The sequence below is a fragment of the Dendrobates tinctorius genome, unplaced genomic scaffold (genome assembly GCF_039654945.1).
Source record: "Dendrobates tinctorius isolate UK_male_01 unplaced genomic scaffold, ASM3965494v1 ptg000203l, whole genome shotgun sequence".
NCBI lineage: Eukaryota > Metazoa > Chordata > Amphibia > Anura > Dendrobatidae > Dendrobates > Dendrobates tinctorius.
Window position 1 is genome coordinate 6,990,978 of NW_027361870.1, and position 26,901 is coordinate 7,017,878.

At 42.2% G+C, this 26,901-nt stretch overlaps 1 protein-coding gene across 1 annotated transcript in view; it reads left to right on the forward strand.

Annotated features, from left to right (window-relative positions):
* The window catches only part of APLF (aprataxin and PNKP like factor), a 182,882-nt gene that overhangs the window by 75,886 nt on the left and 80,095 nt on the right, over positions 1 to 26,901 (forward strand). Inside the window, exon 6 of the mRNA XM_073553796.1 lies at positions 20,027 to 20,118. Within this exon, the coding sequence (XP_073409897.1) occupies positions 20,027 to 20,118 (92 nt within the window). The remainder of the gene's footprint in view (positions 1 to 20,026; positions 20,119 to 26,901) is intronic.

Genomic DNA, 26,901 nt, shown 5'->3' on the forward strand with positions numbered 1-26,901 from the left:
AGAAGACGACTCAAAAGCATTAAGGTCTATTAAAGGGATCTTATTAATTCCGCCTAAACCACGGACATCATGAATCAGACTGTGCGATTCCAGATGAGATCCTCCAGCTCCAGCGAGTCTTGGTTGACCAGTTTGAGGTAGGTCCCTGGCAGCTTCTCCCTGCCTTTCTTCCCTTGACTGATGGATCTCTCACAATGTTTGCATAGGGAGAGACCTGCCGATCATGGAAAGCGGGTGGGGAGAAGCCGCTGTGGGACCTGTTTCAGACGAGTAGTCCAGCTTAGTGTGTGTTTTTTTTTTTTTTTTGAAATGTGAAAGTTTTTGAATGAAACTAGCACAGATGCAGTTAATACAGTCTGTGTCTGCTTCATGTTGCGCAGTCTGATTTATTTGACAGGCTCCATTTACATCAGATCTGATAAGGCTGGTATACTTTTTGAATAGTCCTATCAGGATGGCTGTATGAGCATCTTTTAAGGCGCGCCCAGGGTTATTTGAATATTAAGGAGGGGGAGAACTTTCAGAAAGGATTTGGGTATGTGCACTCATTAAGTATTTGCAGAATAAATTTCTGCACCAAAACGCTGCAGTTTACAGTATCGGCATAATAAACGAGACTTCTGAAATCTCATGCACACTACTTATTTTTGTCTTGCAAATTTCAAACAGTTTCTAGTTTTCAGCATGTCAATTTTTCTCATGATTTTGCAACATTTTTCACCAGTTTAAATAAATGGGGAAAAATGCATATAAATAGGCTTGTATTTTCCAGTGTTTTTCCTGCCAAGAGTTGCCTTTTTGGTGCAGAAATTTAAGAAGTAAATACTCATTGCGTGTTCCCTTATACAGCCTTTCTGATGTGGGTTTTGACAGTACACCAGTCTCATCTGGTCTTTATAATGACACAGGTCTACAGACAAGTTTTTTTTTTCCAGGTGTCAAGGTTTTTTGATTGTATTTAGGTTATTTTGAGGGTGCAGAATTCAACAATCCCATTACTTTTGCCAAATTAGTTCAAGTTTTGAGAAAATTCATCCATGAAAATAATGCATTTGCCCAGTGTGACTTGTGTGTGATAACAAACGCAGTAGCTTTCAGTCTTTTGACTCTAAGGGCCTCGTCACACACAGCGAGATCGCTGATTTTGTGACACATCAGCGATCTCGCCAGCGAGATCGCTGTGTGTGACGGGGATCAGCGACCAGCCTCCCTGCCGATTATCGCTGATCGTGCTCGAGCGGCCTGGGCCGTTTTCGATCGCTGGTCTCCCGCTGCCCAGCATGCATCGCTGCTCCTGGATACCTGACGTTTGCATTAGAAACCAGCATCCAGCGTCGCTGGTCCTGATCGCTGGGGCTGTCTAACGATGTCCCAGCGATCCCATCGTGTCGGATCGTTGATGGGATCGCTGGGACATTGTTATGTGTAACGGGGGTTTAAGGCTGCTGCTTTTACACTTACCGTGTTTTTGCAGGATGATTTTGCGGACCCAATAGATTTCTATGGGGCCACAAAATCAGCCCACAAAAATTCCACGGTGCGCCGTGTGCTGTTCGGCCGTGAGGGACGTTTTTGAGGCCGTGATAAAAGATCGAGCTTGCTCGGTCTTTTATACGGCATATGGACATGGCCCCCAGTGTAAATCAATAGGGCCGCAAAAACAAACGGAAGTTTGTTTTTGCGGCACACCGTCACTTCCAGTTTTGCGGAACGCAGTTTTTTTTCCAATACTATTTCCATAGTATTGGAATCGAAGAAGTATCATTTCTCCTTGCGGAGAATGACATGCTAAGCATGTCGAGATGAGGAGACTTAACCCCTTTCTGCCACGAGACGTACTATCCCATCCATGTGCCCTGGGACTTAATTCCCAGGGACGGAATATTACGTCATAGCGATCATCGGCGCCCACGTGGTGAGCGCCGCTGATCGCGGCCGGGTGTCAGCTGATTAGCACAGCTGACACCCGGCACAATGTGTCAGGGGCGGTCACGGACCTACCCCGACACGTTAACCCCTCGTACACCGCGATCAAACACGATCGCGGAGTACCGGGGGTTAAAGGGAAGCATCGGCAGGGAGGGGTTTCCCTCCGTGCTTCCCTGAGCCCCCACAGCAGCGCAATGTGCAGCGCTGCTGCGGGGGGCTCTTTCCCTACAGGCCCCCGGATCCAAGATGGCGACAGGGGCCTGTAGGGAGCTGACTTCCTCACTGCCTGCAAAGCGCAGGCATGAGGAAGTCTGCAGCAGTGCCTGTGACAGATCGCTGATCTGTCACAGTGATCTGTGATGTGACAGATCAGCGATCTGTCACAGGACAATGATGTCCCACCTGGAACAATGTAATAAAGTTAAAAAAAAAAAAAAAAAGTGTAAAAATAATTTTTAAAAAATCGCTAAATAAATTAGTAAAAAAAAAAAAATATATTCCCCAATAAATTCATTTTTTGAAAATAAAAAAAACAAAACAATAAAAGTACACATATTTGGTATCGCCGCGTCCGTATCGACCCGCCCTATAAAACTATCCCATTAGTTAACCCCTTTAGCGAACCCCTTAAAAAATAAAAAAAAAGCAAAAAATAATGATTTATTATCATACCACCGAACAAAAAGTGCAATAACGCGCGATCAAAAAAGACGCATATAAATATCCATGGTACCGCTGAAAATGTCATCTTGTCCCGCAAAAAACGAGCCACCACACAGCGTCATTCGCAAAAAAATAAAAGCTATAGCTCGCAGAATAAAGCGATGCAAAAATAATTATTTTTTATATAAAATTGTTTTCATTGCATAAAACCGACAAAACGTAAAAAAACGACCTAAATGAGGTATCGCTGTAACTGTACTGACCTGAAGAATAAAACTGCTTTATCAATTTTACCGCACGCGGAACGGTGTAAAAGCACCCCCCCAAAAGAAATTCATGAAACGCTGGTTTTTGTTCATTCTGCGTCCCAAAAATCGGAATAAAAAGCGATCAAAAGATGTCACGTGCCCGAAAATGATACCAATAAAAACGTCAACTCGTCCCGCAAAGAATAAGACCTCACATGACTCGGTGGGTCAAAATATGGAAAAATTATAGCTCTCAATATGTGGTGATGCAAAAACTATTTTTACAATAAAAAGTGTCTTTTAGCGTGTGACAGCTGCCAAATATAAAACCCGCCATAAATAGTAAATCAACCCCCCCCCCCCCGTTATCATCCCCTTAGTTAGGGAAAAATAATAAAATAAAGTATTTACTTCTCTGGCTAGGGCTAGGGTTAGGGCTGAGATTAGGGTTAGGGGTGTGTTGGGGTTAGGGTTGGAGTTAGAATTGGGGGTTTCCACTGTTTGGGCACATCAGGGGCTCTCCAAATGCAACATGGCGTCTGATCTCAATTCCAGCCAATTCTGCGTTGAAAAAGTCAAATGGTGAACATAACAGAAAAGCAGGGATGGGCTATACGCGGGGGGATCACCACAGACAAATGGTTAACGTTTAGATTAACAACTTTTATTGGACATGTATAAACCACACATAAATTAAAAACATTAAAAAGTCACACATGTGACATGATAATAGCATACACTGGCTCGCAATAGAACCTACACTCTGTGAATACACTCCACAGGAAACCTGCCTATATAAACAGCATACCAACTGGTGGCTAAGTCCCCTGACGAAGCCACTGTGGGTGGTGACACGCGTCGGGTACTTTTCCTCCCTGATTTTGCTCCACATGGGCTCTGCGCTCTGATGCTATTATTTCATACCATTACCTATGGGTCATTGATCCCGTCCATTATTGTTCATGTGCTTATGTCATCTTTTTTTTTGGGTCTGAGAATGCATTTATTTGATGATGTCTATGTGCATGTATGACTCTTATGACGGGCACTGTGGGCGATGGTGACCAATTGTCTTTTCCATGGAATCCATTTAGGGGGTACAACATCATTGAACATCATTGGTTTCCGTCCCTTTATGTATTAAGGTTGGTGGGTGTTACCTTATGCTCACGCACATCCACATCCCCCTGGAAGCTTTCTCATTTCATTTCTCAGACTTAGCCACCAGTTGGTATGCTGTTATGTTCAATATAGTCTCTTTGAATGGGCTGGGGTTGGATCCCACTTTGTTATCTATTTATTGTGGTGCCCCTACTCTTGGTTTGCACAGAAAAAGTCAAATGGTGCTCCTTCCCTTCCAAGCTCTGCCATGCGCCCAAACAGTGTTTTACCCCCACATATAGGGTATCAGCATACTCAGGAAAAATTGCAAAACAACTTTTGGGGTCCAATTTCTCCTGTTACCCTTAGGAAAATAAAAAATTGGGGGCAAAAATATCATTTTGTGGAAAAGAAATGATTTTTTTTATTTTCACGTCCAGGCGTTATAAACTTCTGTGAAGCACTTGGGGGTTCAAAGTGCTCACCGCACATCTAGATAAGTTCCTTAGGGGGTCTAGTTTCCAAAATGGGGTCACTTGTGGGGGGTTTCCACTGTTTAGGTACATCAGGGGCCCTCCAAAAGCAACATGACACCCGCAGACCATTCCATCAAAGTCTGCATTCCAAAACGTCACTACTTCTCTTCCGAGCCCTGACGTGTGCCCCTACAGTAGTTTTCTCTCACATATGAGGTATCAGCTTACTCAGGCCAAATTGGACAACAACTTTTGGGGTCCAATTTCTCCTGGTACCCTTGGGAAAATAAAAAAATTGGGGACTAAAAAATCATATTTGTGGAAAAAATACGATTTTTTGATTTTCACGCCTGGGCGTTATAAACTTCTGTGAAGCACGGGGGGGGGTTAAAAGTGCTTACCACACATCTAGATAAGTTCCTTGGGGGGTCTAGTTTCCAAAATGATGTCATTTGTGGGGGGTTTCTACTGTTTTGGTACATCAGAGGCTTTCCAATCGCGACATGGTGTCCGATCTCAATTCCAGCCGAAAACGTCAAATGGCGCTGCTTCCCTTCCGAGCTCTGCCATGCGCCCAAATAGTCATTTACACCCACATATGGGGTATCAGCGTACTCAGGACAAATTGCACAATAACTTTTAGGGTCCTGTTACCCTTGGAAAAATAAAAATTGGGGGTGAAAAGATCATTTTTTTGGAAAAAATATGATTTTTTAATTGTACCGCTGTACGTTATAAACTTCTGTGAAGCCCTTGGGGGTTCAAAGTTCTCACCACATATCTAGATAAGTTCCTTGGGGGGTCTAGTTTTCAAAATGGGGTCACTTGTGGGGGGTTTCCACTGTTTAGGTACATCAGGGGCTCTCCAAACGCGACATGGCGTCCACCATGCGCCGAAAAAGTGGTTCCCCCCCACATATCAGGTATCAGCGTACTCAGGACAAATTGCACAATAACTTTTGCAGTCCAATTTCTCCTGTTACCCTTGGTAAAATAAAAAAAATTGAACCTGAAGTATTTTTTTTGTGAAAAAAAGATAAATGTTCATTTTTTTTAAATATTCAAAAAATTCCTGTGACGCACCTAAAGGGTTAATAAACTTCTTGAATGTGGTTTTGAGCACCTTAAGGGGTGCAGTTTTTAGAATGGTGTCACTTTTGGGTATTTTCTATCATGTAGACCCCTCAAAGTGGCTTCAAATGTGATGCGGTCCGTAAAAATAAAATGGTGTTGCAAAACTGAGAAATCGCTGGTCAATTTTTAACCCTTATAACTTCCTAACAAAAAAAAATTTGGTTCCAAAATTGTGCTGATGTAAAGTAAACATGTGGGAAATGTTATTTATTAAGTTTTTTGTGTGCCATATCTCTGTGATTTAAGGGCATAAAAATTCAAATTTGGAAAATTGCGAAATTTTCAATTTTCGCCAAATTTCCGTTTTTTCACAAATAAACGCAAGTTATATGAATGAATTTTTACCACTAACATGAAGTACAATATGTGACGAGAAAACAATGTCAGAATCACCGGGATCCATGGAAGTGTTTCAGAGTTATAACCTCATAAAGGGACAGTGGTCAGAATTGTAAAAATTGTCCCGGTCATGAACGTGCAAACCACCCTTGGGGCTTAAGGGGTTAAAGCCACAATACTCCTCTGGGAAATATGCTAATTATGCAAATTGTCTCTTCAGAGAGGAAGAGGACTAGAACTATTGAAAGTAGCAATCCTAAAAGTCAATGTCAACCCTTTAACGAGCCTTGTTACATGACTTAGGGTGGCTTTTATCCTAAGTCATGTAACAAGGCTCGTTAAAGGGTCGACATTGACTTTTAGGATTGCTAATTCCAATAGGTGGCACTAGAGTTCTAGTCCTCTTCCTCTCTGAAGAGACAATTTGCATAATTAGCATAGTATTCAAAAAATGGCGCTCCGCAAACTTTTTTGCGGTCCGTTATTGCGGCAGATCACTAAAAATGCGGCGATTCAGCCCTCTAAAACGTTCCGCAATAACCAGCTGCATAAAAAGCGGTAAGTGTAAAAGTAGCCTAACAGCATCTTAGGAAATGAAATATCCCATATATGCACAGGAGAGGCTGCAGACTGATCCCGGTGCAGCGGCATTCATGTCACAAGCAGTGTATAATGCTTCACACCACAGCAGGAAGGGGCAGACATTACTGAACAGCAATCATCTACAGAAACCAGCTTGAAGAGGATTCAATCACAACACCGAACAGAGAATATTCTTCACATGCATCTATGCAAAGCCCGAATGACATTATTCATTTTGCCTTGAAATTACAAGAAAGAGCATGGTTGTCAGACCTACTGCTAGTTTAATGAGGGCCACCAGAATAATAGCATTTTGTGCCGACCTTCCTCGTTCTCCTTAATGGAGTAAATCTCACAATGTACAAACATCATGGAGCTTTATAGTGGAGGTCTATCTCTGCAGGACTGATTTTTTTGTGACTTTTCTAAAGCAAAACCCTGATGTTCTATAAAACATCATTACAAAGATACCGGTTTTATAATTTGGTCAGTCTGCGATAATGTAAAAACTTCCAACAGACAATACGCAGCAAGTTCTGAGACCTCAATTACAATATCAAGGGCCGTAGAGAACTGAATGTGGCTCCAGGATTTTCGTGTTATTGAAATAAAACATCCTGACAGTATTATACCGACTGAAAACGAAATATCTGCTAGACTAGGTGGATGGCATTTAAACGATTGGATTATGCAGCGACTCAGACATGAGTTTGGTAAGTATACCCGCTTTAAAAGGACACCAAAGTATCCAAAATACCACTCAAAAGAGGTAAAGATAAAATAAATTTTATTCAAAATGAATACACATTAAAAAAGCATGAATCAAGGATTGAACATGATGCATGTAAGAGGGATCAAATGGAGGAAAATAATCAAGAACGAATGAAAGGTAAAGCAGCGTGAGGTCAGGCTGTTGGTAATAATATCAGCAATGTATATGAGCCCTTATTACCAGGGATAAATCATCAAAAGCATTTTAGTCAGAACACATGGGAAGGGATAAAATGTCGAGCTTGCCCATAGTGCAGTTAATTGCCCGTCTGCAATTCCACAGATGCCCCAACGTGCGTTTCGCGGTTGTGCTTTCTCAAGGGGAGTGTCAAATGTATCATGTTCAACCCTTGATTCATGTTTTTTTTTAATGTGTATTAATGTTGAAAAAAATATTTTCGTTTTATATTTATCTCTTCTCAGTGGTGATTTGGATACTTTGTATTCTTTTTTAGGTTGTATATGTCCATAACGCACCCAATTATAATTGCGATACTGATCTTTACGCTTTTAAGACCATTTACATTTATGATATGTTTTTGGATATCTTTATGGTTATAAACCAGGGCTGTGGAGTCGGAGTCGTGGAGTCGGAGTGCTCATTTTGGTGGAGTCGGAGTCAGAGTTGGAGTCGGTATAAAATGGACCGACTCCGACTCCTAAAATATATAATAAATTGGGTACAGTAATTCAATGCAGGATGTGCTGAATATTTTTTCATAGGAGTTTGGGAAAGTTATGAAATGTCCTATAAATGGCTGTTATATTCCTGATCTAAGGCTACATTCACACACAGCGTTTTTCCTGTGTTTTTTGAGGATACGTTTTTCAGCTGCAAAAGGTGATCATCTTTTTAAAAAACTGCATCACCTGAAAGGTTTTTGAGCTCATAGATAATGTTTTCAATAGCAAAAGCAGATTAGAAATCTGCTCTATCTATCCATTTATCCATATCTATCTATCCATATCGTATCTGTACCAAAAAGAATGAAAACCGGGTAGTACACCAATATATATTCTGTTCTGTCTAAATATCTTGATTATTGGATCATAAAAATGATTAAATGTCTGAGGTTCACATTGTACTACAATAAATTTTTCACTTAAATATAAGCAATATGTGTGGGAGTCGGAGTCGGAGTTGGAGTCGGAGTCGGTGTAAGGGAAACTGAGGAGTCGGAGTCGCAGGTTTGGCTTACCGACTCCACAGCCCTGTTATAAACATACCAGCTTTTTAGCTTTTAAACCTCATTCTGTTGTATACATTTTGTATACTTTCTATATATTTTTTTATTAATAGTACGATAACTGTTTCTGGTGTAAATGCTCTTTAGGTCCATTTTTTTCGTGGGCCGAGATTTCGTGACTGCCAGGGTCAAATTTTATCAGTGCAGATGCCTAAGTACAGTCATTGACCTCTGAAGTCATGATTCCTTATAAGCGGAAGAAGCTGGTCGAAGCTGTCATTCACAAGGTATAATCAGAGACAGATTGAGGCCAGGTTCCTTGGGACAATTCTGAGAGACTCTTCTTGTTCTCTGTGCTTCTGGTGCTTTCAAGCCTCTAGAGACGATGCTCAGTCTTCTGTAGTTATTACATAAAATCTCCTGGCTCTTTGATGTTATGTCTCCAGAGGGGGATACAGGTTTAGCTTGCGGTGGTATTTTTAGGATGGACTGTCCTTGCAATATGCAACAGACGTCTGCTCACAAAGCTGCATGTTCTGCCTCGGATCAGGCTCATATCCGCTCTGTTTTCATTTACAAATATTACAAGGCAACCGGTATGTTATGTTGATGGTCTTGATCCTTTTTATGATTTGTGACGTCTTTTTGGCTTTGATGCTCAAAACAAAAGAGAGCGGACGCATTGACCCACACTGCTATATAGCATATTTTTTACTTATTGATAAAATGCATCTATAAAAAAAATGCATAGATTTCTATTTTATCTCTATGAAAGTCCCCTGTGTAAAAGGAAATTATATAAAATATACAATTGTTCATAGCTACATAAAATGATGGGGAACATTTAAGCCTTGCCTCAATGAACTTTTAGGAATGCTCCCAGAAGATCCACTTTTGGATGCAGGTTTAAGCCCCCATCCTTATTTATGGCCTGGTTCCCCTCACTCCAACCTCTGACTTCATTATTTGGATGTACCAAACCATGTCAAAACAGAACTGTAAGAAGAGAATAAATCAAATTAATATCATTAATCAGTTTAAATAGATTTAAGGCGCTTTTTTAAGGGGTTGTCCACTACTATTACAACCCCTTCTCGTCCTGAATGTTTGCCCCCGTTACAATAAAATCACTCATACTCGCCCCTCTGCCAGCGCTGTTCCAGCGGTATCGTTCCTCGCAGTCCCAGGGCTCTCATGAGGTTGGTGGGTCACGGTAGCATCACACCCAATCAATGCTGGCATCAGTGTCCCCACCGTCGGACATATAAGTAATCAAGAGGTTACAGCTCTCACTTCCTGTTGATTACTTTTACATTCAACGCCGGCATTCAGATCAGGGAAGGTTTGTTCTAGTAGTAGACAACCCTTTTAAAGGGAATCTATCAGCAGTATGTAATCTGACAGCAGCATGAGGAAGGGGCTGACACTTTGATTCCAGTGATTTATCACTTGGTGTACTGGGTACAGCAGTTATGATAGTCACAGTTTTCACAGCGGCAGATGTAGCAGAGCTCCGTTGTTGAGCTGAGTATAAAGCCCCCGTTACACATAACGATGTCCCAGCGATCCCACCAACGATCCGACATGATGGGATCGCTGGGACATCGTTGGGCTGATCGCTGGTGAGCTGTCACATAGACAGCCCCAGCGATCAGGACCAGCGACGCTGGACGCTGACTTCTAATGTAAACGTCGGGTATCTAAGAGCCGCGCGACTCCTGGATACCCGCTATTTACATTAGAAACCAGCGTCGCTGATCGTTGGTCTTTCGCTGCCACACGCAGCGATGCACGCTGGCCAGTGGAGACCAGCAATCGAAAAACGGCCCAGGCTGATGCTGCACGATCAGCGATAACTGGCAGGGGGGCCGGTCGCTGATCCCCGTCACACACAGCGATCTCGCTGGCGAGATCGCTGTGGCGTCACAAAATCAGCGATCTCACTGGCGATATTATCGCTGTGTGTGACGGGGCCTTAACAGTGCCCACACTGCAGCTTTCTATGTAAATTGTATAGTGAATAAAAGCTGCTAATCAATGCTAGGGGCGATGTTGGACTAGGAAACACAAGGCCAGTTGTCCTCTACTGATAATCTCCTGCTGATAAAAAAAAAACTGGTTTGTATTTAAACAGCAAAATGCAGCCCAGTAAGTGACACATCCCTGAAATCAGGCGCTCTCCCATTACAGTATGCTGCTGTCAGATTACACTGCAAATGCTGCTGACAGATTCCCTTTAACATTTAAGAAAGCTTATCCTGCTTTTTAAGATGTCAGGAGAGATCAGGATCTGACCTGATGGATTCTTTTGGTTTATGGGAAAGGAGTTTGACAAGTGCCTTCCTCATAGAAAACTCAGGTGCGCTTGGTGGAGCTGAACGATCCTGTGTTTGGAGCAGTCAGGAGAGATGACTGTCAGCCGAATGATCGTCTGTCTGACAGCTGTCTCTCATGTGTATACAGGCTGCAGTTTTACACATGTCTGCCTCTCTTAGCTTTGCTTGCATACTGGATTATCATCCAGGTACCGATACATTGTAGAGAAGACGCAAACATAATTGGGCCGGGTTATCTAAACGATTACATAACTTATTATTACGCTTCTACATATGACAGGTCCCCAATGGCCCACTGCAGCACAAGTTATGGCACCTCCAGCGGGGCTTGGCAGCAGGGGGCTTCTTCTCCTCGTTTTGTGCTGGTGATGCACTTGCCGGTGTATCACTACCGCTATGCTACCTGCCTTCTTTATGGCCGATGCAGAGAGGGCTTAATTCAGTAGGGTCGACGAAGCTCTCTGCTGCATTGCAGACTTGATACCAGGTGAAGAGATATCAAGTCAATCACTGATTAGGACCCCCCAAGAAGCCCAGAACGAGCAGGGTCTCCTAACAATAAAATACAAGCTACGGAACTATTTTTCCACAAGGCTGTATATCTGTCTGTACAGCCCCTAATGCTGCTGTCAGATCAGCGGGGCCATGGCCGATATCACCGGTTCCCTGTAAGCGGGGCATGTTTCCAGCGGGTGGCAGGGAAGATTGAAACACTTGTCCCTTCTTTAACAAAGACTGTGCCTCACAAACAACTGCAGCCACAATGTATTTTGCCCTTTGACTGACATCAATTTTAGGCTTTGTACACACTTACAACTCTTGTCTAATTTTGTGTCCTCAAAAACAAAATTTTTTTATTCGTAACAGCGTGTGCCATCTATTATTTCCTCACTTTAATAATGGGCATGCTTGCTTCTGATCCACAAATATGGCTTAGTAACGTTTATCTGCTGCTGTGCAGTCTGTCCTCAGGAGCAGGTAGTAGACCAGGGTGAAAGCTGGTCCATGTGGACATTATGCTGCACATTGCCCATCAACCAAAAGCACCTGTACCTTGGATTGTTGATGGCTGCAGAACAGTAAAGGTGATTGTCCAGGATTGGGGAAAAAAAGATTGTTTCAAGAAAAAAATCCAATGTTTAATATCCCAAAGGAGCATTGCACGGCCCATAAGTCACTTTACACTGGCATTTCAGGCATGTCATTCTTCACAAGGGAAAGCATTATTCTCAAGTCGGAGGTCTCTCATAAAGCCAAATCAGATCTCATGCTTTGCACTGATGAGGGGCAACACCCAAAAACATGTGTCTGCAAATTGAGATTATGGTTTGGCTTTTATCCGAAGTCATGTGACAAGACTCATTAAAGGGTCAGTATTGATTTTTAGGATTGCTACCTCCTGTAAGTGGCACCAGAGATTAAGGCCTCTTCCTCTCTGAAGAGGCAATTTCCATTATTGTGGACATATGCACCCTCTAAGGCAGTGTTGCCCAGCTCCAGACCGCAAGCCATCAACAGGTCAGATGTCCAGGATTTCCTTAGTATTGCACAGGTGATATCTGCCCTCCTGCACAGCAATAATTCCAACACCTGTGCAATACTAAGGAAATCCTGGACATCTGACCTGTTGGTGGTTCTCGTGGATTGGAGATGGGGAACCCTGCTCTAAAGGCTGACAGGAGCACATGCTGTCTACCTTGGAGCACTCACATGATCCTCTTCATGTTCTAGCCGTGATCATTGCCGTCTGGTACCAAAATGTTGGCCATTTGCATTGTTTGGCGTGCACCTTGCTGGCAGTGCAATAAATCCCTTCATCTTCATTTATTTGCAGCTATTCTTGGAAATACAGATTGGGTCTATTCTTCCTACATCTGAAGCACTCTCTTTTAGCCACAAGTGCCAATTATATCTACTGCCTCACTGCAATACTAGAAACAGCCTATGGGCATAAGTGGCACTGTTTATGGATTTAAAAAAAAAAATAAAGTAAAAGAATCCTTTTTTTTTTCTACTTTTAGACAGCTTTTTTGTACATACAGTAGATGGTTGTAAGGGCTCATACTCACATGTGAGAAACTCGGATGAGTCTCGCACGTCATTTCCCGGTACTCTGATCCGAGCGTTTAGCTGCATGTATTTCTGTGCAGCCGCACACTCCGCCCCCGAGTGCCGGCGCCAGTGCCGGGTATTGACGTGCGAGACTCGTCCGAGTTTCTCACATGTGAGTATGAGCCCTACGGGCTAGTGTGGGAAGTACAGGAGTTGTCCGTGGAGTCCCCTGACCTGCTGGTCCTGCAGCAGCTCGCTGTGGTCTGCCTGGTACAGTAGCTTTCACTATCTTCTCTTTTTATTTGATTAGTTTTGTAGTGAATATTGTAACTGTTAAGTAATATAATGGGAATTATCATTAGATATTAATGTTCTCACGACAATATCTGCTCCGTTCTGACATGAGAAGGGAGTGGGCGGTCGGGACCGGCCAACTCTGATTTTGATGACTGTATCTAAGGAAATGTTTGTACTGGAAATAAAATAATGTGTGGTTAATGATCTGTTAATCCTCAAGGTGCACGGATGACTCGCTCTCTGGTCACAAGTGAAGACGTCTCATTCTTGGATCGGAGGTGATCACACGATCCTTGGATGGATTTGTTACTGTGTTACGGGTTACTGAGCTAGATATTACATGTATTCTGCATTTAGAACTACTCCTGTAAAAGAAGCCTACAACCAGGGTACTGGATTTTCCAAAAAGTATTAGGACTGTTTCTAGATTTTATTTAGAGACCTTTTACACTTTTTTTTTTTTTCTGTCCATACAACACAATGGGTAATAGTGATGTAAAATACTGTAACTTTTACATGTGGGTGATTTTGGTAAATTAATTATGAAAGCAAATGATGAATTTTAAGAGGGTTCTCAAGACACAAAAGTTTTGGAAAGAATAAGGCTAGGGTCACACAAGACCTTTTTATCGTCTCATCCGAGAGAATCAGATTAATAATGCAAATCTAACTCCGGAGAAACTCTCAAATTTTCTCCATCTTCTCCATTGTGTAAGTCTGTGGAAATTGGACTGCACTCAGATGTCATCAGAGTGAAGTCCGATGTTTTCCACGCACTCATAGATTTGCATGGCCAAGTGCGATCTGAATATCGCATCAAGCTTGGGCATGCTGCTATATTTATATTCCCTGGTCCGGCTCTGTTCGATGAAAAAATTGGACATGTGCATGGCCCCATAGACTTGTGTTGGTCCAAGTACGATCCAATGCTTTATTGGATCGCACTCGGACAGAAATTCTTTGCATTGTTCTATTTTTTGTTTTCCTTTTATCTTTTTTTTTTTTTTTTTTTACTTGCGCCCAGTCAGTCTTCCTCTTTTTGGAGGAACTCCTACTTTAAAATCTGTCACCAGGTTTTAGCTATCCTATCTGTGATTACATGATGTAGAGGCGCAGACCCTGATTCCACTGTTGTGTCTTTTGCTGGTCCGATTCCTGCAGTTTTGATAGTTTTATCTGATGCAGATCTACCAGTTCTGTGAATGCTAAATGCTGAGCTCTGTATAACCCCAACCAAATCTTTGGCACATCACTGTGTACACTGTGCATAGGCAAAAAGCTTCCCATAAATATTGGTGCTTGTTATACAGAGCTCATCAATATGGAGGACTACAACATAGCAGGTTTCCTAGTCCTTTAGTCTTAACCTCCTGCTGATTAAAGCTGTGACTTTCTAAAAACTACAGCAAGCAGCCCAGTAAGTAACATATCACTGGGATCAGAGTCTCTGGTGACTTATGCCCTTTACAAATGTTGTAGAAGAGGGAAAAACATTCTGTCGTGTATACTGTACAAATGCTGTGTTCTGGCTAAAGTTATATTCACACAGGACATGTCCACTATTAAGGTTTCCCCAGCTGAAGATCTGCAGTGGCTAAGTATTCTCTAAATAGTGTGGAAATGCTGCGGGTGGGTGGGATCTTTTACCCCTTATATTATAGAACGTGGAAATTGCAGTGAAAATTGTCATGGGGCTAACTTGTGAAGTTCTTGGGTTTTCTGCTACGTGTTCCATGCAACCTTGGGTTCTGAATTGGGAATTGTTGATCACCTGGATTTAAAGAGATTGTCCACTTTATTTTTAACAAATGTATTAGCGGGTCATGATTTTTATTTTTCGTCCCATACTAATATATAGGTATTACAGGTTCCCCACCTGCGCTTGTTATTAGAAGTTGATCCTACACCTTTGAGTGTTGAGAATGAAACCTCTATTTTTCATGCTTTATTGGGGTTATAACAATTTTTTTCTCTTAATTATTGAAATATTCCTTTCCCATAGTTTGGGTATGGGGGTATGAGCCGGCCTTGCATTGCTTTAATTTCTCCATATATCGATCAGTTCTTCCATAAAATTATTTTTCTTTTTCTTTCTTTCCTTTTGTATTTGTAATAAATAATAGCACTTGTCTTAACACGGTGCAGCAATTCTCAGCACATTAAATGCCATTCATCACTGTAGCCATTACTTTGGAGAAATACTTTTCACGTTTTACTTCTGTTTGTTGTAACCGTTGATCCTCACTAAGGGGGTTGCTGTACTGAGGTAGCTCACTTTTGTTTTTTCCTGGTCCATGTACGGCATGTATGATAGGCAGGACCACTAGACTAGTTCTCCATTAGGGGAACATTGTGAAGAAACCTTTTAAGCAAGAATTTGGTTCTGTTCACATCTGAATTCGTTTTGTTGAAATTCTCGTAATGGGCAACAATGGAAACTAATGCATTGGCTATAATGGAGTGGATTGGACGTGGAGACTGTCACCAGATGACTGTTCTAGTTTGCCCTTTTTTTTTTGGGGGGGGGGGGCTGGATCTGCAGCTTTGTGTGGAACCTACAACACATACGTGAAAATGCAGATATAATACAATCGTGGCCAAAGTTTCCTGCTTGTCTTTTATAGTGGCCGTTTGTGTTAACTCTACATTGTTATGAGGAGTGATCAGATAAATTACAGAGTCATTCCTTGACAAGAAAATTAACTTAAGAGGTTTGCTGCAGTTAGTTGTTTACAAAAAATAAAAAATCTGTACTCTCTCTTTCCTGAATCCACCGGCAAGTCTCCACCGCTGTTCCCAGTGTCTGTCATTGGCTGTGGTGCAGGCGTCACTTTGACAGCGCAGCAACCAATTAGTGACCTCACTGGGTCAGCCATTGTAGATGGAACCCGTCAGTCGGAGCCACTGAACTCGGTGAGTACCGCGCTGTTGACATGACCTCAGCGCCTGACGGCATTAGCAGCAGGAGCTGAGACTCACCGGTGGACTCTGGGAGGGTGAGTACTGCATGTTTTGTTCTTTTTTTTTTTTTTTAATTTTTATACCAAACTGTTGCCAGTGTAGAAACTTAATTCAAAGGGAACCACTCTTTAATTCCAAACAGGCCTGTGGAGTCGGTAAGCCAAACCTCAGACTCCTCAATTTCCATGACTCCGACTCCACCATAATGGGCTCCGATTCCACAACTCGGACTCCGCAGCCCTGATTACAAATACCCAATTTTCACTTTAAGCCCTGCCACAAAATTACATGCTTACATAATTTTAGTAATCTTTTTGTTAGCTTGAGAGAAATAGTTAATGAAGACAAGGCAGCTGATATTAAATCTGCATGACACCGTGATAAGAGAAGACTGGCTGTTTTAAAAGTGACTGGTGCTTGAGATTATTTACTTCTGTTAATCACAGTTACCTCCAAGAAAACGTAATGAAGGAAACGTTCAGTCATTATTTAGCATCAAAATGGCTTTACAGGCAACGGTATCGCTGCTTCTAATATTGCTCTTAAAGTAACCATTTATCAGATCATCAACAGAGAGATTCAAGTGCTGAGAAGAAGGCTTTAGGGCTGTCAAGAAAGTCCAGTAAGTGCCACCACCATCTCCTGAAGAGGATTCAGCTGTGAGATTGGTTCTACACCAATGCAGAGCTTGTTCAGGAATGGCGGCAGGCAGAAGTGCATATTCTTGCACATTAAGGTGAAGACTTTTGGACGATGGACTGATGTCAAGAAAAGAACCCACTTGTCTTCAAGAAAAACATTTTGGACAGATTGATATTATGCAGGAAACACAGGGAATGTACTGCAGAAGATTAGGGAAAAAATAATTTCTCTGAAACATCTTTCAGACTCTTTCAGACATTGGTAATAATTATTGTCCGGAAAAGAAAAGTGAGCGCTACAGTAAGTCCTGAATTATTCCAACAGTAAAGCATCCTGAGACCATTCATGTGTGGGGGCTTTTCATCCGAAATAGGGGGGCACACTCACACTTTTACCTAAAATCCGTGCCATGAATAAAGAATGATTTCTAAAAATCATCTCCCCACGAACCAGGAGCAATTAATTTACGTTAGATGAGCTTACATACAGTGCGTTGCGAAAGTATTCGGCCCCCTGGAACTTTTCAACCTTTTCCCAAATATCATGCTTCAAACATAAAGATACCAAATGTACATTTTTGGTGAAGAATCAACAACAAGTTGGACACAATTGTGAAGTTGAACGAAATTTATTGGTTATTTTAAATTTTTGTGGAAATGCAAAAACTGAAAAGTGAGGCGTGCAATATTATTCGGCCCCTTTACTTTCAGAACAGCAAACTCACTCCGGAAGTTCATTGTGGAAATCAGAATGATCCAATGTTGTCCTAAATGACTAATGATGATAAATATAATCCACCTGTGTGTAATCAAGCCTCTGTTTAAATGCACCTGCTCTGTGATAGTCTCAGGGTTCTGTTTGAAGCACAGAGAGCATTATGAAGACCAAGGAACACAACAGGCAGGCCCGTGATACTGTTATGGAGAAGTTTAAAAATGGATTTGGATACAAAATGATTTTCAAAGCTTTAAACATCCCAAGAAGCAATGTGCAAGCGATCATATTGAAATGGAAGGAGTATCATACCACTGCAAATCTACCAAGACCCTGCCGTCCCTCTAAACTTTCATCTCAAACAAGGAGAAGACTGATCAGAGATGCAGCCAAGAGGCCCATGATCACTCTGGATGAACTGCAGAGATCTACAGCTGAGGTGGGACAGTCTGACCATAGGACAACAATCAGTCATACACTGCACAAACCTGGTCTTTATGGAAGAGTGGCAAGAAGAAAGCCATTTCTCAATGATATCCATAAAAAGTGTTTAAAGTTTGCAACAAACCACCTGGGAGACACACCAAACATGTGGAAGAAGGTGCTCTGGTCAGATGAAACCAAAATTGAACTTTTTGGCAACAATGCCAAACGATATGTTTTGGCGTAAAGGCAACACAGCTCATCACCCTGAACACACCATCCCCACTGTCAAACGTGGTGGCAGCATCATGGTTTGGGCCTGGTTTTCTTCAGCGGGGACAGGGAAGATGGTTAAAATTGATGGGAAGATGGATGGAGCCAAATACAAGACCATTCTTGAAGAAAACCTGTTGGAGTCTGCAAAAGACCTGAGACTGGGACTGAGATTTGTCTTCCAACAAGACAATGATCCCAAACATAAAGCAAAATCTATAATGGAATGGTTCACAAATAAAGGTATCCAGGTGTTAGAATGGCCAAGGAACAATGGGCAAGAATTTCAGTCTCTCGATGTACAAAACTGATAGAGACATACCCCAAGCGACTTGCAGCTGTAATCACAGCAAAAGGTGGCGCAACAAAGTATTAATTTAAAGGGGCCGAATAATATTGCACGCCCCACTTTTCAGTTTTTGAATTTCCACAAAAATTTAAAATAAACAAATTTCGTTCAACTTCACAATTGTGTCCCACTTGTTGATGATTCTTCACCAAAAATTTACACTTGGTATCTTTATGTTTGAAGCATGATATGTGGGAAAAGGTTGAAAAGTTCCAGGGAGCCGAATACTTTCGCAAAGGCACTGTATATATAATTTGTGGTTAAATGCAAATTACACTTTTGCAGTTGATTTTGTTTATTGCTTATTATGTTATGTTAATCTGTTATGGTAATCTGGACGCTTAGTTGAGTAAAATATTAAATTCTTTTGTGTATACAGCTCCTATGTAATCATTTGAGTTCTCGTGCCTACATGCAAATACTTCAAAGAAAATCTATCAAACTAAATGTGCCAGAATTTGTCTTTCCTGACTTGCACCATATTTGTGTTTTAGACACTTTTCACATCTTGCCCAACAAAGGTAAATGGCCGAATGGGATAAAATTGTGATACACAGTTCTGGCATAAAGTAAGCCAAATAATAAGTGGTGTAAATTTAGACTACATAGTCTGAAAATTATACAGTCATCAAGCAGCATGTACTACTTTGATAAATTTGCCACATTTCAAGAGTGTATAGTATAAGTTTGTACTGTCTAAGTATCAGGCAGTTCCAATTAATAGGCCCCTTCGTGTAGTCTGCTCGTCTATATGTCATCCTTGCATCTGTGTCCCTTTTCTGATGAAGGCGAGATTGGACTTCATAATCATTAAAGTTGTTCAGCTGACTTTATAAGGTGTATGGGCACCATTGCACACCGTTTGTACCACATATAGGTCTGCTCGGTAACTGTATACCGAAAACGGCACAATATTGTTAAATGCAAAGTCCTCTTTATTTTATGCTTTAACGCAGATCAAATGGTAAACCTTGTATCCAAATGCGACAAACGGGAACTTCTAATACACCGTTAGATCATGTATATTCCTTTCAAAGGACAGTATCACATCTAGCGGTTATGTACCACATACTGGTTAGTGGGCCATCTCCTGGGTTTCCATGTGCTCAGTATGTAACTGACATGCCAGGCTTGGCATGTCACTCTTCACAAAGAGAAACCTTACCCCTTAGATCCCCCGGTCAGAAGCGTCTCACGTGACCAAACCAAATCTCACACTTTGCACTGATGAGGCCAGCACCCTGAAATATCGTGTCTGCAAATCGAGAACTTGACTTCTATCCTAAGTCAGGTGGCAGGGTTCGTTAAAGGGTCGTTATTGACTTTTAGGATTGCTATTTCCTGTAGGTGGCGCTAGTGCTCTAGTCCTCTTCCTCTCTGAAGAGGCAGTTTGCGTATTCAGTATGTAACTTTCATCCCTAATGATATTTACGGTCAAAGTTGTAATTACTGTAGAATCAAAATTGCTTCCTTTTGAAGTGTGGGCCTAACGTTTTTCAATCTAACGATACTTGCTCTGTTCTCATTAGTATTTGATCTTCAATTTAAGGGAAAAAGAAGAGGACTACAATCCGAAAGACTCAATCATCACCATCCCTTAAATCAAAGGATGAGGACGTTCCTAAGAAGAAACAATCAGAGGTAAGATTGACTTTTTTTTGTAGGACAGGGGTTTGGAAAGCAAGACATTGTATAGGAATATATTGGGGTTTTTTTGCAAATTCCTCTGCAGCATTTTCTTCTAGCTTCATAAAATTCACATTATTTTTTTGTTAATGTTCATTCCTGTTCACCTCAAACACTGTAATATCAATTGTCTGATAAATCTGTCTTTGATTAAAGAAACACAACAGTCTATATTTTTTATTAAGTGTGTGTATATGTGCATATAATACAGTGAGTGTACTGTATTAAAGGAGTTGTCCGATCTAAATCGATAAGTCTGCAGTCGATTTGTGACTTGCAGACTTATGACTCTCCCCAACACATGTGCTGTGCGCTGCAGGAATTTGCCGGTTTCTGAGCCAGGATCGGCAGGTACACATGCGCTATGCATATCTGCCGTCCTGAGCACGTCTAGTGGGCGCCACCTCGCTCCATGCACCTGTGGGCATGGTGTCACTCTATACGAGTGTATGGAGCGAGGCCATGCCCACTAGTCAGACTCTAACTTTGGAGTATACATGACGCATACTTACGTAACGGTCCCATCTCAGAAGCCGGCGAACCCCCGCAGCGCATGCAGTGGGAGATTTATACGTCTGCTTCGCTGCGATGTCACCGCAGTTGTAATTAGCCGGCTCACTCTGTGCTCTATGTGTGAGCCGGAAGACTTTTACAATGAAAACCTATGATGCCTCGTTCGCTTGCATTGTAAAAGCCACTTCCCGATCACACACAGCGCAGTATGCCACCTACAGTCTGCAGAGGGGTGACATCACTGAGAAGAGAAGAACAGCGCTGCACACCAAAGAGAGCTGGGGTAGGTGAGTATATAATACCCTCATACTACATTACATGCATATATACACATACTTAATTAAAAAGTATAGACGGGAGTGCTGCTTTAAGGGGGAAATGCTGCACAGAGACACACACAGTTCTACTGCTTCTAGGAAATGCTCTTCTTTTTCTCCTCTTTGGTGGAGTCGCATCTAAATTGCTCCTTACTCCGTGATGTAGTCACAGCTACATTGCTTATTACCGCAGCATAATTTCCTTTTTATGATGCTTTTTCAATATGTGTGGGCAGAATTTGCTGAAGACGGTTCAACACGCTTATGTTTCCTCAGTTCTCTTCATTTTTGTTGCCTTCTGTTATTCACAGTTGTACTCTGTCTCTGGTGTGGCGGATATTACTAGTCATTAGGGTTTATAGAATAGCTTCGGATAAGAGCTTATCCGAATAGCTATGGCGCTTACCGAATAGCTACATTGGTAACCCGGATACCTGGAGCGCTCTCGATAATCAGCTGTTCGGCACCGCAGCTGCATGTGTCGGGCTATTTCACAGTCACAACACATGCATGGGGAGCCCAACACACAGTCTCTCCATGCATGTGTTGTGACTGTCACACAGCCGCGACACATGCAGCTGCGGCACCGAACAGATGATTATCGTGAGCGCTCCAGGTATCCGGGTTACCAATGTAGCTATTCGGATAATCTCTTATCCAAAGCTGTTCGCTCATCCCTACTAGTCATGTCTCCTCACTCCATTGTAGGTCGGACCTTGGAATATACATACTCTTAGGTGAAACTATTGGGTTAGAGTTCTTCCTCTTGGTGGAGCGCTATTTTTATAAGACATAAAAACAGAGCAGAAGAGATGGAGTATATGTATTCCAGGCTCCTACTTAGCTCAATAATCCTCCTGTCTGACTCCTGGTATGATTATATATGTATAATCCCACAATCTGTATGCATGCCCGTCTCCTAGGAAATCGTTGCTATTTCCTGAAGTCATTCCGTTACATACAAGGTTGTGGTTGCACCGCTCTGCAGATCAGTGAGATGCTAATGTGTATATAGCGATAGGCATATTATTTCCTGCTTGATTTTGGTCCATGCTTTATGTAGCCGATATCGACTTCATTCTCTGGTAGAATATAGGCTTTGTTCTTTTTCCTCTTTTATTGACGAATGTCTCATTTTGCTGAGCCGCTCCCAGCTCGTTCCCGGCGCCCTGCCGGTTGGCTTTCTTTCTGTTTTACCGCTTTCCCCTGTGGCACCGCACGTTCCCTCCACCCGGATTGCGTACTGTGAATGTAAAATAGACAGTGAAGCGAAGAAGGACAGAAAAGCGATTACACTGGACCCCATATTAAACTACTACTGGGGGGACGCTGGAGAGATGATTACTGGTGACCGGACTTTCTAAGTTTCACCACTTCACTGTAGTCCAAAAATGTATTCTACTCAGCGTGTTGGTCTATTGAAACATAGTATATTTCATATGATGGCACACACATTAAAGTGGTATTCCAATCTCCAAGATCTTATCCCAGTATGTAGCAGATGTAGTAGTAATAATATTAGCCAATACCTCCAATAAGAAATATAAAATAGTTCTTCTGATTCACTTTGTTGCTTACTCCATCTGCAGGGCATTGCAGGAGCTTAGGTATCCATCATTACAACCACTCATATAGTGACAGTTAGTTGTTAGTGGTCGTAACCATGGATACCTGTTACTGCAATGCCCTGCACATGGGGTAAGCAATATAATGAATCAGAAGGACTATACTATATTTCTAGTTGGAGGTATTTGATATTATTATTATTATTATTCCTTCTACATATTGGGATAGGATCTAGGAGATGGGAATACAACTTTTAAGGTAAAAAGCAAATGTCAGATATAACCTTGAGACCGCTTGCCTCATGCCACCCAAACAGCTGTGGACTCTGCAGGGTCTATGAAGGTGTGCCGCGGTATCTGGCACCCAGAAGCACATCTGCTTAGTCCTGTAAGGTAGAGTGGGGTCTCCATGGCTAAGGCTTGTTTATGTATCGCATCCCGCAGATACTTAATCAGATTACATCTGGAGAATTAGAGGCCACATCGTCACCTTGAACTTATTTCCATGTTCCTCAAACCTTTCTTGAATGTTTTTTTTTTTTGTCTTCAGAAAACGTCCGCTGCCAGTAAGGTATATTGTTACCATAAAGCTGTGTAGTAGGTCTACAACTATATTTCTGTGTGTGGTATGTGGCAATGTAGCTTCCACAGTAATGCCAGGACCAAGAGATTCCCAGTAGAACATTTCCCTGAGCATCACAATGCCTCCGCCATCTTGTCTTCCTCCTATAGTATGGCACCATCTATTCTTCATTTAAGCAACACCTACTCCTGTCTGTCTATACCAGTGGTCCCCAACCTTTTTTGCACCAGGGACCGACTTCAAGCAAGAACATTTTTCCATGGCCTGGCAGAGTGAGGTGGGGGTGGGGCAGGGCTTTGGTAATATATGGGACCGGGGTATATATAGTATGATCGCCCAACATGTAATCCCCCATCTATAGTATTATGGACCCACACCTGTAATCGCCCATATATAGTATAATGGCCCCACACCTGTAATCCCCCATAATATAGTATGATGGCCCCACACCTGGAATCCCCCATAATATATTATTATGACTCCACACCTGGAATCCCCCATAATATATTATTATGACCCCACACCTGTAATCCCCCATATATAGTATGATGGCCCCACACCTGTAATCTTCCATAATATAGTATAATGGCCCCACACCTGTAATCCCCCATAATATAGTATGATGGCCCCACACCTGTAATCCCCCATAATATAGTATGATGGCCCCACACCTGTAATCCCCCATAATATAGTATGATGGCCCCACACCTGGAATCCCCCATAATATATTATTATGACTCCACACCTGGAATCCCCCATAATATATTATTATGACCCCACACCTGTAATCCCCCATATATAGTATGATGGCCCCACACCTGTAATCTTCCATAATATAGTATAATGGCCCCACACCTGTAATCCCCCATAATATAGTATGATGGCCCCACACCTGTAATCCCCCATAATATAGTATAATGGCCCCACACCTGTAATCCCCCATAATATAGTATGATGGCCCCACACCTGGAATCCCCCATAATATATTATTATGACTCCACACCTGGAATCCCCCATAATATATTATTATGACCCCACACCTGTAATCCCCCATATATAGTATGATGGCCCCACACCTGTAATCCCCCATATATAGTATGATGGCCCCACACCTGTAATCCCCCATATATAGTATAATGGCCCCACACCTGTAATCCCCCATAATATAGTATGATGGCCCCACACCTGGAATCCCCCATAATATATTATTATGACTCCACACCTGGAATCCCCCATAATATATTATTATGACCCCACACCTGTAATCCCCCATATATAGTATGATGGCCCCACACCTGTAATCTTCCATAATATAGTATGATGGCCCCACACCTGTAATCCCCCATAATATAGTATGATGGCCCCACACCTGTAATCCCACATCTATAATATGATGGCCCCACACCTGGAATCCCCCATATATAGTATGATGGCCCCACACCTGTAATCTTCCATAATATAGTATGATGGCCTCACACCTGTAATCCCTCATATATAGTATGATGGCCCCACACCTGTAATTCCCCATAATATAGTATGATGGCCCCACACCTGGAATCCCCCATAATATATTATTATGACCCCACACCTGTAATCCCCCATATATAGTATGATGGCCCCACACCTGTAATCTTCCATAATATAGTATGATGGCCCCACACCTGTAATCCCCCATAATATAGTATGATGGCCCCACACCTGTAATCTTCCATAATATAGTATGATGGCCTCACACCTGTAATCCCTCATATATAGTATGATGGCCCCACACCTGTAATTCCCCATAATATAGTATGATGGCCCCACACCTGGAATCCCCCATAATATATTATTATGACCCCACACCTGTAATCCCCCATATATAGTATGATGGCCCCACACCTGTAATCTTCCATAATATAGTATGATGGCCCCACACCTGTAATCCCCCATAATATAGTATGATGGCCCCACACCTGTAATCTTCCATAATATAGTATGATGGCCCCACACCTGTAATCCCCCATATATAGCATGATGGCCCCACACCTGTAATCCCACATATATAATATGATGGCCCCACACCTGTAATCCCCCATATATAGTATGATGGCCCCACACCTGTAATCTTCCATAATATAGTACGATGGCCTCACACCTGTAATCCCCCATAATATAGTATGATGGCCCCACACCTGTAATCTTCCATAATATAGTATGATGGCCCCACACCTGTAATCCCCCATAATATAGTATGATGGCCCCACACCTGGAATCCCCCATAATATATTATGACCCCCACACCTGTAATCCCCCATATATAGTATAATGGCCCCACACCTGTAATCCCCCCATATATAGCATGATGGCCCCACACCTGTAATCCTCCATATATAGCATGATGGCCCCAAACCTGTAATCCCACATATATAATATGATGGCCCCAAACCTGTAATCCCACATATATAGTATGATGGCCCCACACCTGGAATCTTCCATAATATAGTATGATGGCCCCACACCTGTAATCTTCCATAATATAGTATGATGGCCCCACACCTGTAATCCCCCATATATAGCATGATGGCCCCACACCTGTAATCCCCCATATATAGTATGATGGCCCCACACCTGTAATCCCCCATATATAGCATGATGGCCCCACACCTGTAATCCCACATATATAATATGATGGCCCCACACCTGGAATCCCCCATATATAGTATGATGGCCCCACACCTGTAATCTTCCATAATATAGTATGATGGCCTCACACCTGTAATCCCCCATAATATAGTATGATGGCCCCACACCTGGAATCCCCCATAATATATTATTATGACCCCACACCTGTAATCCCCCATATATAGTATGATGGCCCCACACCTGTAATCCCACATATATAATATGATGGCCCCACACCTGTAATCCTCCATATATAATATGATGGCCCCACACCTGTAATCCCCCATAATATAGTATGATGGCCCCACACCTGGAATCCCCCATAATATAGTATGATGGTCCCACACCTGGAATCCCCCATAATATATTATTATGACCCCACACCTGTAATCCCCCATAATATAGTATGATGGCCCCACACCTGTAATCCCCCATAATATAGCATGATGGCCCCACACCTGTAATCCCCCATATATAGTATGATGGCCCCACACCTGTAATCCCACATATATAGTATGATGACCCCACACCTGTAATCCCACATATATAATATGATGGCCCCACACCTGTAATCCTCCATATATAATATGATGGCCCCACACCTGTAATCCCACATAATATATTATTATGGCCCCACACCTGTAATCCCACATATATAATATGATGGCCCCACACCTGGAATCCCCCATAATATATTATTATGGCCCCACACCTGGAATCCCCCATAATATATTATTATGGCCCCACACCTGGAATCCCCCATATATAACATGATGGCCCCACACCTGTAATCCCCCATATATAGTATGATGGCCCCGCACCTGTAATCCCCCATAATATAGTATGATGGTTCCACACCTGTAATCCCACATATATAATATGATGGCCCCACACCTGTAATCCCACATAAATAATATGATGGCCCCACACCTGTAATCCCCCATATATAGTATGATGGCCCCACACCTGTAATCCCACATATATAATATTATGGCCCCACACCTGTAATCCCCCATAATATATTATTATGGCTCCACACCTGTAATTCCCCATAATATAGTATGATGGCCCCACACCTGGAATCCCCCATAATATA